General features: G+C 41.1%; 1 protein-coding gene across 4 annotated transcripts in view; it reads right to left on the bottom strand.

The window, feature by feature from the left end:
• The window catches only part of JPH1 (junctophilin 1), a 92,421-nt gene extending 82,053 nt beyond the window's left edge, over window positions 1-10,368 (bottom strand). For 3 of the 4 annotated variants that reach the window (XM_062633168.1, XM_062633167.1, XM_062633169.1), the window contains exons 1-2: window positions 9,860-10,368; window positions 2,448-3,204 (exon numbers count right to left, since the gene is read on the bottom strand). In XM_062633168.1, coding sequence (XP_062489152.1) covers window positions 2,448-3,204; window positions 9,860-10,238 — 1,136 coding nt within the window. In that variant the 5' untranslated portion in view covers window positions 10,239-10,368. The remainder of the gene's footprint in view (window positions 1-2,447; window positions 3,205-9,859) is intronic. The other variant, XM_062633170.1, reaches the window with a different exon arrangement.
• Between the last annotated feature and the right edge of the window lie 8,021 nt (window positions 10,369-18,389).

The following is an 18,389-nucleotide window of genomic DNA, read 5'->3' as shown; positions in this document are numbered from 1 at the left end:
CCTCCCAACCTCCTGTGCTCCTCCAGCCTTCTCACTGGCAGGGAATGAGAAGTCGAAAAGACCTTGATCAGGGTCAGCACTATTTAGCAACCACTAAAAACATCACTGCGTTATCAACATTATTCTCATACTACATCCAAAACACAGCACTGTACTAGCTACTAGGAAGGAAATTAACTCTATCCAAGCCAAACCCAGGACATATTAATATATTAGTTTGGTAAAAAAGCATTCACAAACCAGTACTGGTCCTCAAGTTTCACTGGGACAGAAGCAAGTTCTTTCATCCTGAAACTGTATCAATCCTGTCAGATTAGAATTTAGCAACCTTTGGATGTGGAAGTTTCTTCCTCAATGCCCTTTTAGAACCTATTCCAGATGATTTGGCTCTCAGTCTGTGCTACTGACTGCCAGTATGACAATCCCTTAGTTCACATAATGCCATGAACTTGCTCCCACTGCTGATACTTAAGGCAATTCTGAACACTAAAGGGGTGGAAAGTGTTGCGTCATCCTTACTGGGCAACACTCAGAAGTGAAGTTAATACAATCTTTATGCCTGATGTTGCCTGACTAGGTGCCAGGTCTCTGCCTCACTATCAGTACTGTAGCGCAAAGGCCACTAACGAGTGGAAACCTGAATCTGCAATCTTGCTATTCATACAGTCCATGGGACTGTTTCAGAGAAATTCTCAGCTGAAAAACCTATGGTTACAGGTGCGCTACAACTGATGCCTTCTGTTGCTGCACTTTCAAAAACATCTTTTCAAGAAATAAACCTTGCTTTCATGGACTATTCCAAAAGAAGTAATTTGAGCTCTGTCCTTTACCTAAAATTGAAGGGAAGGAACAGCAAACATTTCAGAGACATATCGCTTCTTAAAGGGGAAGCACAGAAATTGCACATTGTAACCTCACTTCCAAGGTCTCAGACTACGGCTTTTTAATAGCTTTATATGGAATCATGGTGGCAACTCTTCCACACACCCGTCAACATCAATTTTTTCACATCTAGGGCTTACTATGCACTGACAGGACATGAATGGAATCCAGTAATTCCCTAAAGTTAGCTGTTACTGATGTGCTTTTCTAATTTGGTATGCTGTCATGTAATGCCTTACATATATCTACAGAAGTAGTTGAGTATATGTTACCCTCTAGTTACTTAGGTGACCATTGCTCAGAAGGCTTTCCTAACAGTATGCCAAATTCTTCATGTTTGTGTCTTGACTACTTTTCACTAACAGCCACCCATGGTATGCAAGTTTTTCCACTTACACAGTTTTCAGTCTATTCTGTATTCTTTATGACTGTCAGAAAAAGGATAGTCACACTAGTGACCACACTAGATCAGGAATCAGTTGTCCAGCTCCAAGTGTAATGAGATATCCCCCTTCTAAAATAGCATGAAGATTTTCTTTCATGCACATTTCCTGGCTCTTTTGTGGTCCACAGCATATTTCAGGAAAAGCCTGCCTGAGGAAACAAACTAAAAACAGCAACAGAGAAACTGCTACAGAAAACTACTGGAAGGCCTTAAAAATTAAACAGCTTCTTAAAGAGCTCTCAGACTTAATATCAAAACCTATTAAATTTGTCTATACTGTTTTCATTTGTAACAATTCAATTTCAGGCAACTTTGCTTGGTTTTTGTTTAGGAGTTCAAAGTGAAAATGACATTTTTTTCCCCACTATTTATACCCATTAACACTTTTCCCATCTCAAACACTTGACAGGATTGAGGAGGGGGGAGGGAAGGGCAGAGATGACCGCTATGGTTTAAAGTGGTGGTCATAAGATCCAGATGAGTTCAGACTGCAGGAGGCATGCTCCAAAAAGAGAGCTCTCATACAGAACTCTTTGAACGGATACTGTCGTTGGCAACCACATCAACAGCCTCTAAGGACAACAGCCTCAACCATTATTCTTACACTGTTCCTACCACAGTCTCTCAGATAAACAGATGCCATCCTAAGATGCTCGATGTCAAATGTGAAACTTCAGTGAGTCTCAGATGTTATCCAAAAAATCAACACAGTTAAGCGTATGGAGCATGCTTATGGGAAAATATTAGTCTTCACCTCACATGCCCCAAATAATCCATTTGCTCACTAGTTTTATTTTCCAAACAGGTTTAAAGGCATAATGCAGCAGCTCTAGAGTGAAAGAAGGAATGTATGAGAATGGAAATTTACTTTCACAGTATATTATGGAACACATACAAACATCTTTGCTCAAATGAATGGAAGCTCTACTTTTCATACGTGTAATGCCTCAAAAGTCAACAGAGTTACACATGTGAAACTGAAAAGTAAGTATTCATTCACTAAAGACATTTACAGCCTTGTACTTTTGAATCTTTTGTCAACAATAAGGGCTCACATACTGTAACACAATCTTGTTTCTGAAAATTCAGTGACGAACAAATATACTTTGTGATAACATACCTTGAAGTTGCAATTTCCACTTTGGTTCTTGCCATGGCAGCTGCTCGCTGTGCACCCTCTATTGCTCTGTCCACCTTTTCTCTAGTTTTTGTGTTTCGTATTGGTATAAGTTGCTTTCTTATTCCACGGACTAAAACATTATTTTTGTATTTTCCCTCTTCTTTGGTGCCATCTGGAAACATGGTACATCCATATCCATGCCTCCTGTTATTCAGCCATTCTCCTTCGTATTTCATACCATTTGAACGCTCACTAATACCAAAACCACTGCGCTTGTCATTCTTCCATTCACCCATATAGGTTTCCGTAGTGGTGGCATCAACATGGTCTTCCATGGGGGAATAATCACAGTCACCATCTCCAAAACTAATTGTAGAGTTGGCATCACTAGAACTAATTCTGCTCATAGCAGCATCACTCCTAACAGAGCTCCGTTTGCTAGATATCGATGACCTAGATTCAGATTTTCTAAGTTTTATACTACCAAGAAGTGATCCTCTTCTGAATAAGCCTCCTTTTTTCTTAATGCCCATTGCCTCTGCATCACTGTGGAAATTGAGCACAAAACCTCCTCTTGTTCCGGCTGGACTGTCTGAAGTGGCATCATGCAGAACAGTGCCGTTGCTCTGCTCACTTCGAAGTGAAGCAAGAGATGTTCGGAGGGGTGAACGGATCACAGTTGCCATGCCATAGGGTACACTCTGACGTACACCATAGCCATGTCGCATCCCTCCTGTCCATTGCCCCTGGTATGTACCTTTTAAAGTAATAAGAAGAAATTAAATTTAGGAAGCAGACTTAGACTTACTATACTTGTAATAGACCTAGCATGCTACATCCAGTACACTACAAGGCAATGGTATGTTGTCAGCTCTGGTTTTGGTAAGAAGAAACGCAGAAAAATCACAGCACATGACATAGCAGATAAAATACTTCTGTTACTTGTTTTTCATACAAGTTATTTTTCTGCCTAGCAAATCCTTGTTTTCCCAGCTGACGTAATTTATTTTGTCAACTAAGATACAGTAGCTATCATTGCAAGCATTTTTTGAATAGATCTGTCCAGAGGAAAAAAAAAAAAAAAAATCAAGATAACCTTCTAAAGCAGGACTCCCTATTTTTTAAGGTTGTCAAATGAGGAGGTGGTCAGCAGAAGCAGAACCATACTGCATATGGTCAGCTGGAGAGGAAGACAAGGATGGAGGGGGGGAGGGAGCAGGACACTCATAGCTCTTTCCTCCAGCTGCTCAGAGAAAGAGCAAGGAGTAGTATTAAAAGTCCTGTTATTCTGGGTTTAAGGTGACTACAGACCTCTCCATGTCATGACATATTTGACAAAACACTAAATTGCCTTGTCTTGAGATGGGGCTCTAGATCCACTGCTATAAATCTCTATTGTAAAATTAAAACAGTTTAAAGGCTTGCATGTACTTGAACAGAAGAGCAAAACCTTGGTAAATCTTACTCTTTACGAACTCTTGATACCAACACTTTCTGGCATTCCCGGTATCATAAAAATGGCACTGTACTCTACACCACGTTGTGACAGAAAGATCAGAAACACGAATCCTTTAGCACTTTTTTTCCCCCTTTCATTTGTTTTGCAGTACATAAGAAACAGAGACTCGCACAGCATTCTGCCATAAACACATTTCACTGCTGCAATCACAACTATTTTGTAAATGACCGATACAAGGAACAACATGGTATTTGATATGAGAAGTCATGATATTTATGCAAAGCTGCATTTGAGCCAACATCCAGCATTATCATATTACTACTGCAGACTTGTATTCATAGAATCAGAGAAGTTTGGGCTGGAAGAGATCTTAAAGACTATCTCATTCCAAACCCCCTGCCATGGGCAGGGACACCTTCCACTAGATCAGGTTCCTCAAAGCCTCATCCAACCTGGCCTTGAACACTCTTGAAAGGCATTTTCATTTTGACAGGATACATACTCTAGTGTCCCGTCTTCGAAAGTCATTTGTACCGAAAATTCCAAAGAAGTTCCAAAGAACAGTGCCAGGAACCCCACAAATACAAGGTAATGCGCTTTCTAAGGTCATTTCACTCTAATTCCCATTAAACTGCTTTAAGCTTCTCAAAATGAAGTCTTTCACACACCTAGTGCTGCTTTTTTTTTTATTTAAAAAAATAAAAGCTATTTTGAGTCTGGATATTCTTACAGAGGGATGAATAAGCATCTTTAAAATACTTTGATTTTGATCTGCTTTAATTAGAGCACTTATTAAAAACTATTCTTCAGAGAACTAAATATCAAATGTCAAATTCAATGCTTGACTTCATTTTTGTGAAAATATTTGTGAAATGCCTGCAGTTTCAGATGTAGGTCAAAGCTTCATTTGCTTTGAGATTTGATCTCCTTTGTATAAGCATACTACTTTGATCATGTACATGCCAATTATCTATCAATTACTGCTTTACTATATTACCTCTTCTGCTAAGTTACATTTCAATGTTAACATGCAATTAAATTTGCCAAGTCCACTTTCTTTATTACATCAAACTAGATAGGTTCCACAACATAACTATTTTGTGTTGGTAGAAAATTCTACAAAGTGGAAGCAGGTTTTTTTTTATAACAGATGGCTGCTGACACAAACAAACAACTTAGTTTCTTTCTCATTCTCCGTCTCCTGGATACCTACTGCTTTGCTGGTTGTAAGGGTGCTGAATCTAGAAACATGATTATTTAAAAAACTCCTCAGCATATGGAAAAGAACAAATAGAAACATGAGCACAAAGCACTGGTATGACGTATTCTGTAAATACTGCAAAAGTACAGCCACATTGCATTATTTTTCTTTATTAAACAGACATTTCCCAGAAATGTATTAATATTGTATGAGTATAAACGACTACATTTTGTCCATAATTATATCTGAGATCCCCCTGGTATTGCAATGATATGCTGGAGCTAAGAATCTGACTACATATACCTACAGCTACGTACAACAACGTGTCTAACATTCTGCACCAGTTAATTTAATTTAGAGATAATGAATCCAATACTAACTTTGATTATACCCCAATATCATATTAGAGTAGCAACTTGTAATTACGGCTCTTTATGTTGCTATTTGAGTGTCAGACTAAAAGCAGAATCCACTTATTCAGTATGGAATTTTATGAGAGTACAAAAGGGCAGCCTTTTTTTTTTACTAATATCTGGGTTTAATTAATAAAAATGGAAAACTCAAAACCAATTAATTCATTTAAGACTCCTATTTTTCACTACTCTGTAGAAAGAAGTGGAAGTGGTCACTGTTGCCCATAAAGGCATTAAACCAAGGATAACTGATGTGCTGTTATTTACTCGTTTGATTTTCCTTTCTACTAGGGAAATAAAATCAATGCCAGCTTCTTTTAAAGAGAAAATAGTCAATGAGGAAATGGAAGAATCATACTGAACTGGTCCTTTGAAAGTACCCAAGATACTTAGCCAGAATTCTGTGCAGTCTTGCAGGTGACAACAATCTCTTCTATCATTACAAATCCATTAAGGGAAAGGCATCTGATACTAGTGTGCTAGAAAGTGCAGTCATTTTCCTTGATTTTTCAACCTACATTTTAAATGAAAAGTCTGGAGAGCAGTGTCCAGAGACACAGTAATTTGACTGATGATATCAGACTCAACTGTAATACCTTCTTCAACAATAGAAATTGTAGGAAACTTTACATGAGCAAGTTAAGGTTTGTTAATATTACAATATAATTAAATATTACAGCAAATGACATAATATGTGATAAAAAAAGCTTTTCTCTTATGTGAAGATACGATATATGTAACATTTACCAATCGATATAGATATTATGTCTATATAAATATGAATACCAACATGCACACTGTATCCTGCTTTCCCTTATAATGCTTCACTTACACATTATCTTATATGCTGACTGTTCAGAGTTCTTGTAATGGTCACCTGTGAAATTTTAATTAACACTCTAACCACCAAGCTAATCTAAAACTGTATTTGACCATAAAACAATAGCATTTTTCAGCATTAATTTTCCAAAAGCTAAATTTGGTATCCTTTTTAACTAAAGAAATGTTCAGGCACAACTTCTACCGACCATCCATCTGGTGTTCAATTGGTTCCCTTGAAAAGGTATTCATATTTTGAGTTTGGGAACTATTAGAAAGTATGTTTTCCCTCTTGTTTCTATTGGCAAATTGTTGTAAGGTATAATTTCATAACCTGTCTCTTTGGAGTTGTGTCATCCTTCCCAAAAATCCCTCAGTATAAATTACAGCTGTAAATGTTATTGCCTACTTGTGGCTAAAACTTAATACTATACTGTGTGAAAAAACTGAGAGGCTGAGGACCTACTGAACTACTCCACTTGCTCCTATAGTTTACTTAAGTCTTTTGTGGTTTAACAAATTTGTTGTTAGACCAGCATTTTTATGTGCTTTTCAGACTCAAATATTAGATAAGCATCCACGTAGAAAGAAGACTGCTTAGATACCACAAATATACTATCAATGACTGTTGCTTAGGATGCATTTGCCACTGACCTCCCTCTGTGGCATGGCAGTGCACAACCTTACAGCAAGATGCCCACTATTGCTATTGTGGGCAGGACCATAAATTGCAAACTAATTTACACATACTGAAATTTCAAATTAGGCATTATTCCCTCCATAAAATATCCTCCAGTAGGCTTGCAGATTCATACAGGTTCAACAAAATCCCGTTTAGAGGCAGCACAGAAGTCCAGACTGCCACAGGGAACAACCTGACAGGCCACCTGAAGGCCCATGCAATGAGTGAAGGATCATGGTTTATAATTCATAGTGTTTTCCTCAGAGATTTGACTGAGTGACAATTTTAAGCATTTAAACACAGCATGACATATATTACTCATGTCGTGCAAAGTGCTGTGTGCATAAACACTGAGGAACACTGTCAGTGATTGTACTCCTTTTCGCCCTCTCAACTACATCTCCTAATGCCACCAATACATTTTAAAACAACTGAGGGGAGAAAAAACAACAACAAAGAAAAGCAGCAAAGAGGCCTGGATTTTAGCCAATCTGAAAACAAACTGGCAATTGGCATTGTCTAAACAGTTATCTCCCTATGCTGGTATTCTCAGGTCATAATAAGGAGAGAGCTTTCCTGCAAATATTTCACAGTATGTTAAAAAAAATGTATGTAAAGCTGATTTCCTTGTAAAAACACTTTATACATTCTACTGGTGTACAAATACAGCTATTGTTAACCCGAGTATGAAAACAAAAACACATCTGCAAATATCTACGACATGCTGCTTTGCTTCATTCATAAGCACTTTCATTAAAATCAATGGGACTTCACACCCTCTGTTCACATGAACTGCAACACGTGAAAGACTGGGGCCATGGTAACAGGGTACAGTTCACAGGACTAAACATCTCACAGTGTAAACTGCATGCTTCATGCGCTGATTCACACAAAGGATTTCTTGTGCATTCTAAGTCTAAAATTCAAAAAATTTAGTTCCAAAGATCAGGATTAAATTGAGATTTTAAATATTCCACAAGAATCCTAAAGAAAAAGATAAAAGGAACTTCAGATTGAGAAAATCACTCCTGGAAGATTTACTGGAATGGCAATTTACTTTTCTGTAAAGAAAAAACAAAAATTCAGCTATTCTTCAGCTTGTAATTTATTAAACAAAACAAATATAATGAACCCTGAAAAGTCTATTGTGTGGTAAAATTAAAATTCAGATCTCTTTCATGCTTTTTGTTTTTCAGTCCCCAAACACACATCTCTGCTGTCTCTCAGCATCAGAACTTTACACACCAAGGAACAATTTTCAGACAACTACAAAAAGGTGCCACCCAAGAGATTAAAAGGCACAAAACCAACAGTACATTTAATTTTCTGAATGAGATGAATCTTACCGAACTATCTACGTTTTGCATTTTCAGAAGGAAAAGATGACCCCAACTATAAACGTGTCTTCCTCTGCTTAATACAGAGATATCTGTTCTCTGACATGATCCTGAAAGTTTGGCCGCAAATCTCTTAACAGAATTCCTTGAAGGATCCATCAACGTCATCAATCAAGAGACCTGATACATGGGTTAGTCCTTGAGTTACATCATGTGAACATTATCTCCAATTTTGGTAAATTCTATTTACTTCATATTACTGAAGTATGCTGCTCAAAGGTGCAGTGAGCAGCATTTCTGGAAAAAAAAACAAACCAACCAAACAAAAACAAACAAAAAACAGAAAAAAAAAAAAACAACAAAACCCAAAACTCTTTAAGCCTAAAACTGGAAGCAGTGTTTCCTGTTACAATGGCATAATCCAAGTTGAAGAACAACTCTGCAGAAGCTGCAGGTGGCACTTCCGCTGATGCCAATGACATTACAGCAGCGAAGGATGAATTACAGAAATACCAGGCTTATTTGTCCTGCAGAACGTGATACAGCGGAGTTACAACTGTAATTGCCCGCTCAAATAAGCTCCAACATTAAGTGTCCTTATGGAACCCTGACTCCTTGGCTGCTCCCAACTGGAGCAGGAGGGCAGGCTGCCCAGTCCTCTCTGCACCGGGAGCTCAGCCCTCGCAACACTCGCTGTGAAGGGCGCGAGAGGCAGGCCTGTGTGATTTTCATAATGCTTCTTGTACATGGAGCACTGTGCTAAAAACTGCACTGTAATTGATAAAACATGAGTTATTGCATGAGGGTGGACCCAGGTTTACAGCTGTGTACCCACTTACCTTCACCGTCCTGTTTACAGGTATTGAGTGTATAAGGCTACCCCTGCCAGGAATGTAGCAAGGCACAAGGACTCTCTTATTAAGTCCTCGCTGTTTCACCATGAAAACGGTGCAAAACGAGGGAGGGAAAGGGGGAAGTGGCCAGCTTGCTCCCCGGCTCTCCCGGAGACAAGCACTGCCGCCCCGGGTCTAGCTATCGCGGGCGGGAAGCCCGGCGGCCGCCTCAGCAGGGCGAAAGGAAAGCAGTCCTCCGACGGTCCTAACGCGGATTGCCACCAGATGGCCAGGAGAAAGCGCCCAGCCGGGCAGCGCAACCCGCCCGAACCGGGGCGGCCGGACCCGGGCAGCCCCTCACAGAGCGAGGCGGGGCGGGCGCCAGGCACCTGTGGCGCTCCCCGGCTGCCAGCAGGGCCCCACAGACGGCGAAGTGAGGCGGAGCCGCTGAAGAAGGTGCTGCCCCCCGTGAGCGCTGCCCGGGCACGGGAATGAGAGAGACCCCACCGCCGCTGGCGGGGGACCGGCCTGAGGGCGGCGGCCCGCTGGGGGGAAGGGCCCTGCCCACAGCGCGCGCGCCCACGCAGGCGCGCCCCCTTCCCTTCCCTTCCCTCCCACCGCCCCCCGGCGCCGCCACCGCGCGCGGGGCGCCCCCCGCCGGCGCCCACCTCCGTCCCCGTAGGTCTCGACGCCGTATCCGTCCTGCAGCCCGTTGCTCCAGGTGCCCTCGTAGCGGGCCGGCGTGCTGAGGCTCTGCCGCACCCCGTAGCGCCCCTTGAAGCCGTGGGACCACTCACCGCGGTACATCCACCTGCCCTTCGTCTCCACGCCCAGCCCGTGGCGCTTGCCCTGCGCCCAGTAGCCCAGGTAGGTATTGCCGCTGGGCCAGGTGTAGCCGCCCGCCACCTCGAAGCCGTGGGACCAGGACCCGGCGTACTCTCCCTGCCCCTTGGGCCCGGTGCAGATGCCGTGCCCGTGGGCTTTCCCATCTTCCCAGCCGCCGCAGTAGGTGCCGCCATCGTCGAAGTCGAACCGGCCGCCCGTCATCCAGGGCAGCGGGGCGAGCGCGGCGCCGCCACCGCCTCCCGCCCGCCTTTCCTTTTCCTGCCTTCCTTTCCTTTCCTTTCCTTCCCGCCCGCCGACCGACCGCCCCGCCGCTCCCCGCGACTGCGACCGCTCCGCCGGCCGCCCGCCCGCGCCCAGCCCAGCCGCAGCCCCGCGGCGGCAAGCGGTGCCCGCCCCCCGCTCCTCCCCTCCCGCCCCTCCGCTCTGCTCCCCGCCCGGCACCGCCCCCGGCCGCCCGGGCCGCCTCGGAGGGCAGGTGCGCGCTCCGCGGACTGGGCGCGCCGCAGCGGGTGGCGTGCACTCGTCCCCTAGAAGCGACCGGCTGTGTGCGGCTGCCCCGGGGGCAGCTCTGCCTCTGCCCGCCCCACCCGGGGAAATGGTCCCGTCCCCGCGGGGGCTCTCGGGGCGGGGCAAGACCCGGGGGCTTGCAAGTCCCGGGCTGCGACTGCCCTGCCTGGCCTTACGCGCCCCTCGCCCGTCCCTCGGGTTCCCGAGCAGGTTCCTGCCGCACCTGCTGGATCGTGCAACAAGTAGGCGATAAGAGAGTGCCTTCAAGTGGTGCCGCTGTTTGCTTTTATTCCTTATTTTCACTTTCTCTGAGCTTTAAGACTATTTTTACGCTGCGCAGCAGGGGCCAGCTATGCTTTGTCTTTGCTCCAAACCACATACGGAGCCCAACGTCCTGAAGGGGCAAAGCAGCAGCAGTTCCATAGCGCACAAGGCACGTGAGTGGCATCGACAGGGCCTTCCAAGGATATTGCCGCTGGGAACTTGGTGAGGATTCTCCCATTATACCTTCAGCCCCGTGGCCCTTGGGTGACTGAATGGCTCTAAATCCTGCCAAGCTCTTTGTTGCCAGATATTTGATAATCAGATAAAAGTATAGAGGCAAATGACGAGAGAAACATGGAAGTGTAGAAACAGATGAGAGAGTAGTGGAGAAGGGATTGGAAGCTGTTGATCCATGGCTTTTTGTTCTGTCACAGCTACAGACCAGGGCTGGAAGGAAATCTGAAAGAAAATGTTCCTCTTCAGTGGGGATTTTGTTAAAAGCATGGATGGTACTTACTAATCAGGGGGAGTGGTACTGTCTGAACAGAAATGATTTGGAAAAGTGGGGAAGTAGCAATGGCTATGTTAGTAAGTAAAACCAGAAACTTAATTGCAAATTAAAGTTTTGAACACAAGCCATTAGAAGCTGAAATGGTTAAGCTTCAGATATTTGTGCCAAATTCAGCCCAGCCCAGTTAGAAGCAGTTTTGACTTTAGATACTGAATATGCTGAATGTACCCATTTAACTTAGATAAATTTTCAAGCTTTGTGCTTCACAAGATACTGCTCTGTGTGCATTTTTATGCCACACTCGCATAGTTCAGTGGCAAAGTACCTTCAGGAGTGAGTTGAGCACCACAGGTGATACATGCACCTTTGGCTCCTTTCATCAGAGGAAGTGTGTGCTGCAAAGCCTTGCTTGTGTTCCCAGAAGGGGCTTTGGGATCTCTAGATCTGCTTGAATATGCATAGGTAGAATGTGCACCTATTTGGAGACATGCACATACAAAGAGAAAAAGGCAAGATCAAAGACTTGTGCCTTGTTCCTGAGAAGATGGGGAAGCTTTCGATGCCCCTTATGTGCCCTGAGAGTTTTGTTGTATATTTTTGTGTGTAGAAAAGCACACAATGTAGTGCAGACATTATGCATTTTTTGTGTGTCCCTGAGAAAGGCTATATAGCCTGCTGAAGTTAAGGACTAAGACCTTCATTGCAGTGTGAGCCTTTGTGGAAAGCCATTATTGAGCACAGCGGTGAAGTCTGAACAGGTTGCTGGAGGTGGGATTGCTGGAGAAGACATTGTCCAGCGTCCTCTTAGTGTTTCTTGATCTGATCAGGTTTTATCCCTCACACATCTTGCATTTCTTAGTCAAGAAAAAGATTTGGAACAGTAGTGGTGATGGGACACGTGCTTTGAGAAGCATGCTATTTTCACTCTATCAAGCTCTCCTTTCTGTTTTCTTAGCACAAGGTAAAGCTCTGTCATATTTAATTTCAGAGGAGTGAAATGGTTTATATGGGTGTAACCTGTTAGAAGTCAGCATACCTATAGCTGATATTGTTATGCAATTAAACTAGTAATTGGGGGGATAAATTTTGATAGATATGAGGATAGAAGTACTTTGTGGAGAACTCTTAGCATCAGTCAGCCAGGTCTTGATGATGTAAGAGCCCTGAAGTGTCTCATTGCTGATGAGGTTGTAGATTTTTTAATTTTTATTGTTTGTACTGACGGATGTTGCATTGACAAGCCTCACCTTCAGTTCATGCCACTTTGTGTTTGCTTCTGGCCAGGGTGTAGGTGTAATGATCATATAAATGCACTGTGTATCATGTATTTCTTAAATACCTTAGATCTACAGATTTTTGTTTCCTCGGACACTTCTGCCCAGTACTAAAAATTTTTCTAAACCTCCATAGATGCAGGAAATAAGCAGTTATAGATAGATGAATGAATTTACCTATTTTGTCCAAAATAAATGTAATTGCTTCCACTATTTTTTTTATCTAACTTACAGGAGTTCTTTTCTGAAGTCTTCGGTATGTGTAACATTCAGAAAGTACAAGGTCCAGGTGCAGTTCATTTATCACTTACCATACAGTGTGATTTTGATTGTATATTGGCCAAATAAAGAAAGTTTACCTTGCTCTGTTTCTGTGTAAGTCATCAAAGCACTAGTGTCTGATGACTCTGTGAGTGCAAAAACTGTGCTGCAAGGTTACATTAAAAATGTCCTTGGTGCAAGAACGGTAGATATATCAGGTGAAGATATTAAACCCCAGAGATTTAATATTAACTAGATACAAAATTGCTGAGTTTAAACTATTAGTCTATAGATATCTGATGCATGAATAAAAATTAGGCACATTTATTCTTACCCTTAAAAGCCTGATTCAGCAAGGAATTACTTTAAGTACTTTAGTAATCCCATTTACTTCAGTGGGACTACACATGAGCTTTAAATTAAATATCTGCAAGGTATCTGTACTCAAATAAAGCAAAGCTCTGAAGAATGTTCTCAAGTACTTTACAGAAAGGAGGCACGATGCTTAACTGATGAGCTCCGTGAGCTGCACACACTGTATTGGATGAGTTCATACGCAGGACTGCTGTATGGGAGGCAGAGAAGTAAAGGCAGTACAAAAGCCACACTGTAGAAATTTCAAAGCAAGTCAAACTTTCCTGGCTCCATACAAACAGCCACAATTTTTATGCCAATTTTTGTATCTAGAGTTGAAATTAGCATTTATAAACATAGTTCTGTATAACTTTAACATAAATGTTTATGTTATGAAACTACTCTCCTATCTGCACTGGTCATTTCTACCTTGCACTCGAACCAGGGACCTAGCCAGTAAGATAGTATTTTTAATTCCAGATATATGCTTATTTGGTGAATACAGTTATTTTCCTTGCAGGAGTGCTGATAAAGCTTCTAAAAACAAAAAATACAGATCCTCTTCTAACTTGAAAGCAGGATGAGTATGTTCTGTATCTGGACATCTATTTTCAGTGTTGCTGTAAGCAACTGAATTAGATTTTCAATAAAAATGGTGTGGTTTTTTTTTTTTTAAGAAGTGCAGTGTTTATGATGATCATCTTTGTTTCTGAAATGATTTAAACAGCAACAGAATTCTTCATGCAAGTAAGATCAGGTGTATCAGAATTTTTTTTTTAAACAATTTTTAAAAAACGTGTAAAGATATTAGATTATCTTACAATGAAGGTGTGCAACATTTTTTTATGTTTGTAGGTACATATGATATTGTGGAAAAAACATGAAATATTGTTTCTGGGTCTTGTCAGCATTTAGTGTTTTTGTTGTAGGTTGTTTTTTTTATATGTCTGCAGAGCAAAAGTGAGTGCATCACTTTACCTTAATCCACTAAGAAAACCCCAACCTCCAAATGTGTTAGATTTTATAATGGTTAATTTGGAGAAAAGTACAATGATTTCCCTAAATTACCACCCAAATTATATAGGTGGAAAAGATATACAAAATCAGATTTATCCCTAGCAATTTTTTCCTAAACGGTGATGATATGAGTTCTGCGACTGGTGCAGTTCAAGTCTTGCTTCCTTAGGAAGATGGATATGGTTTGTTGCTTTCCTCATTGCAGCAAAATCATAATTGTTTGAAGATGGCTCCTCATGTTTTACAGGCAATATCTTCTGTTATTATTTCCACCTAGACCTCGTGACTATCACTGTTGCTGTTGTCAGGACTTTCTCCGGTTATGTTATGCATTTGTTAAAGTTTATTTCAAAACCAAAACACATTATTTGGCTAATACTGTGCCATTTTAAAGTAGTATAATTCTGTGTGACTCCCAAATTACACTGTTCTTTTACACCGGTGCCAGGAATCAGCAGTGTGATGATTCCTTCCCCTTCCCAACAGCAAGAATATGATGTGTAACAACTCACCTTTATTGTGTGATTCACTGTAGTCCTAATCCTTTCTCACAGAATATTTATTTAACTAGTTGCTTCCCACTTTCTACTAGTGAAGTTGAGTTTCACTTGCAGGTTTTCAACAGCACACTTTTTTTTCCTCCCTGCTTAAGATTACTTCCCCAGTGTTAAGTTAATTTTGAATTTTAATCCCATATTGCAGTTCCTCCCTGGTTTCTAACAGTTTGCACATTTGAAATGCAATAACTGAACTTTTCCAAGATGAAAGTTATTAATGAAAGTTATTCATGAATGTTAAGGGATTTGGTACAGATACAGCATTTGATACATCTTTCAGGCTTGAGACTTAATAACCATTGCTTAGTAACTGTAAAGAATGTGTACTCTTTTGCCACAGCTTTAGCTAGATCACCTTTAACAAACAGCAGCAGCTTTGCTGAGGTTAAAATACAGAATATCTCTTTCGGTGAAGGCTGAAAGGAAAAAGCATTAAACATTTTGTTTCATCTTAATGGTGCATCTGAAAGTTGTCCCTCCCCACTGAGCACTGGCACAGCCCTTCCCTTCACCACCACCCTCCTCTTCTGTAGCTGAGTTGTTTCCTTTTCTGTTCCTTCCTAACTAGGTCTCATTCTGTCATTTGGCCTTTCTGGTTTTGCCCCATGTGCTTGCACTCTTCCCTAATAGTCTTCCTTTAGTAATCTGACCTACTTTCTACTTGCGTATATTTTCTTCTAGTGTTTCAGGATCATTGAAGAGCTCTCAGTTTAGTCACGTTTGTGTCATGATACTCATCTCTATTTTTTTTTTTTTCCATCACATGGGGTAATTTGTGTTTATGACCTTCACATAATTTCTTTAAGAACACAGATTGCTCGTTTTGGAGTTTATAACAAAATAAAACCTAGGAGAGAGTAAATCTAAGTTTGTGTGTTTAACAAGGCAGTCTTGGCTGACACTGGCTTGAGATATTCTCATGCCCCTAGCCCTCTGTCCTGCCAGCACAACTGTTTCTTCAGTGAGCTGTGATTTGGATCAGAGAACCAATCCAGCTTAAAAATAATCCAGCAAAAAGATTTATTTTTATTTTGCTCTTAAAGTGGAATCGTTTGCTCTGTTTGCGGAGCATCTATGCAAACAATTGCCGTAATTCAATTGAAAGCATCCAGAAAAGCTGGCAGCTTTACAGTTCAGTCTTGTTTTTAATTTCTTTCTCATTTTTCTAGGAAATACGTGTAATATTTTCCCATAATCTTTCACCCAAGTTGCCTGCAGTCTTGCATTTTCAGTCAGCTTATCCTGTATTGGTAAAAAATAAAAAATATTCCTGATTTGACATAGTCACATACTGGGTAAAAAACCCTTTTCTGTGTAACGCAATACTGTAATTTGCCCTGTACTATCTTCCCAGCAGGTCCCTTAGTTGTTAAAGTCCCCCATCTTCATCCTTTTCTGTGCTCTGAAAAAACAGCAGCAACACCCAAAGCCCTTGAGCCCTGCCCCTTCCTATCCTACAGATTTTCGAGGTGCCTGGAGAGGTCCAAGACCTGATTGAAGTTTTTTATATTGTTTGGAGGGTTTGTATTAGCTGTCACGTCAGGTAATAATTGGGATTGTTTCATGTTTTTTAGTGATCTGCAAGCCATCTCTCTCTCTCTCTTACCTGAGTGTGTATTTTGTGGCTTTGTTTTAGACTGTGGAAATGTCATACCTTTGAGATCTTAGTTTCTCTGGCAATTTTCATGTAAATTAACTAATGAGTAAAATAATTTTCATACATGTTGCATTAATACTGCAGGGAAAAAAAGTTCAGCAGCCTTACTGCTCACCATGCTGAATACTTCTATTGAGAGTCACTTACATCTTCTCAGAGATCTAGGCCTTTTGCCATGCTTTAGGCCACCTATTCATTAAAAATCTTCCTTCATTAGCTAGCAATTTCATCACCAGTGATTACAGACCTTCACAGAGGTTTTGGTGAAGAGAATATTTTCATCACAGTCCTAGCTATGCGATTTCCATCTCCCACAGCAGGACTCTGGTGGAGAAGACCAGAGCTTTGCAGATCATGCTGGGCCACCTCTGCGATGGAGTGCACTTCTGGAAGGGATGCATCCCAGCTTCCTTAGGGATTGCACCTCCCCAGTTGCTCCCTGGACCTTGCAGCGCCTTATCATTTGCCTTGGTTTTATCTGGCAGATTTGATCAGACATAGGGACAAAGCCATATGTCTGTCTGCATTCGTACCTAATTCTATCTTAAGATGGGGTCTGTCTTGTGAACTCTGTTTCTTTTTCTTAAAAAAATTGAAATGCCTTTTTTTATTCTTTATAGATGGTAAGTTAATGTTAAAGTATCAATTAGAGATGGTATTTCTAAATTTAAATGGCATGTTGATGGCCCTGGCTATTAGCAAGCACTTCGGTTATTCTGTGCTGGAGCAGAACAAAACAGCTGTTGGTGCTTCTGATGTCTTGGATAATTTATTAGAATTATGTAAAAATCTGTTCTCTGAGGGAATCCATTTGTGAAATGGATTGAAAATCATTGTCATTCTAAATATAATTTATAGGTACAACCTTGGTGGTTCTTTTGCTTGTGTTCATTTGGATTTTTTCCAGATGATGATGGAGAAGGCAAATGCTACCAGAGATGCAAAAGCAGAGGTTTTTGCTCTTTGATGATTAATCTAATATGGATAATTTTGTGTACAGTGTAGTCTCTTTTAAAATTCATTTCTGCTAGCAGAGTCCTCAGTAAAGGAACTGAACTTCAGAGGATGCTATTATAGGGCGAAGCAGGCTGCACTGTAAAGGCCTTTAATAGAAAGCCACTCCCTCAATCTGCTTAAACTTTGGTGAGGATAATACGGCTTACTCCTGCTGATTTTTGATAAAACAGTAAAAGACTAACAGATGCTTGTTATGCCTGAGTTGATAAATGCACCCTATTGGTAAGTTTCTAGTGCTTCTTCAGGAATATTTGGCCTTGGGAGCTGGGGAGAATTGATCTCATCACAGCTAGCAAGCAAGTTAAACACCTAAATGTATTTTGATGTTTAATTTTACTTGAAAAAATATAGCAAGGGTTAGTGCATCATGATTAGCCTAAGCGATGAATTAAAACTCCCAGCTGGTATGAGATTTTGTTTATTCTTAGTTTGCTTCTGTTCTGTTGGCTTTTTTAAATGCTGGTAACATAATGTCATCATATATTTGTATGATGAAGAAACCTGTTCACTTTATGTATTACGCTATTAGCCCCTTTGCTAAGAAAGCAATTTCTCAAGATGCAAAATACACTTAATATTGCATTGCTGCAAAATAGATTCTTATTGGTGCACTAAAATTTCAGCTTAAAGATTAGATGCTACTCTTGGAAAGACATAACCACTAAAGCAGAATTTGGGATGGTGCTGTGTGTGTTTCACAGTACAGTTTTATGCTCTTCTTTTAGTGAATTAAAAACATGAATTCGTGTTTGCAACTCTGCATGTAAGTACATTATGTATATCTGTACTTCTGGCAAGTGCAAGATGGACATTAGATGTGTTAGTATTTGCATTCCATTTTTTTTTTTTTTTTTTTCCTAAAGACAGACTGTATGGGAGGGGTTTCTGCCTTAGTTTTCTTTAAAAGGAACATTGGGGATGGGGTTCAGGCGG

Source organism: Pezoporus occidentalis, unplaced genomic scaffold, assembly GCF_034315485.1.
Source record: "Pezoporus occidentalis ecotype Australia unplaced genomic scaffold, CSIRO_AGI_Poc_V1 ctg4, whole genome shotgun sequence".
In the NCBI taxonomy this organism is placed as follows: domain Eukaryota; kingdom Metazoa; phylum Chordata; class Aves; order Psittaciformes; family Psittacidae; genus Pezoporus; species Pezoporus occidentalis.
This window is presented reverse-complemented; position numbering and strand designations above follow the sequence as displayed.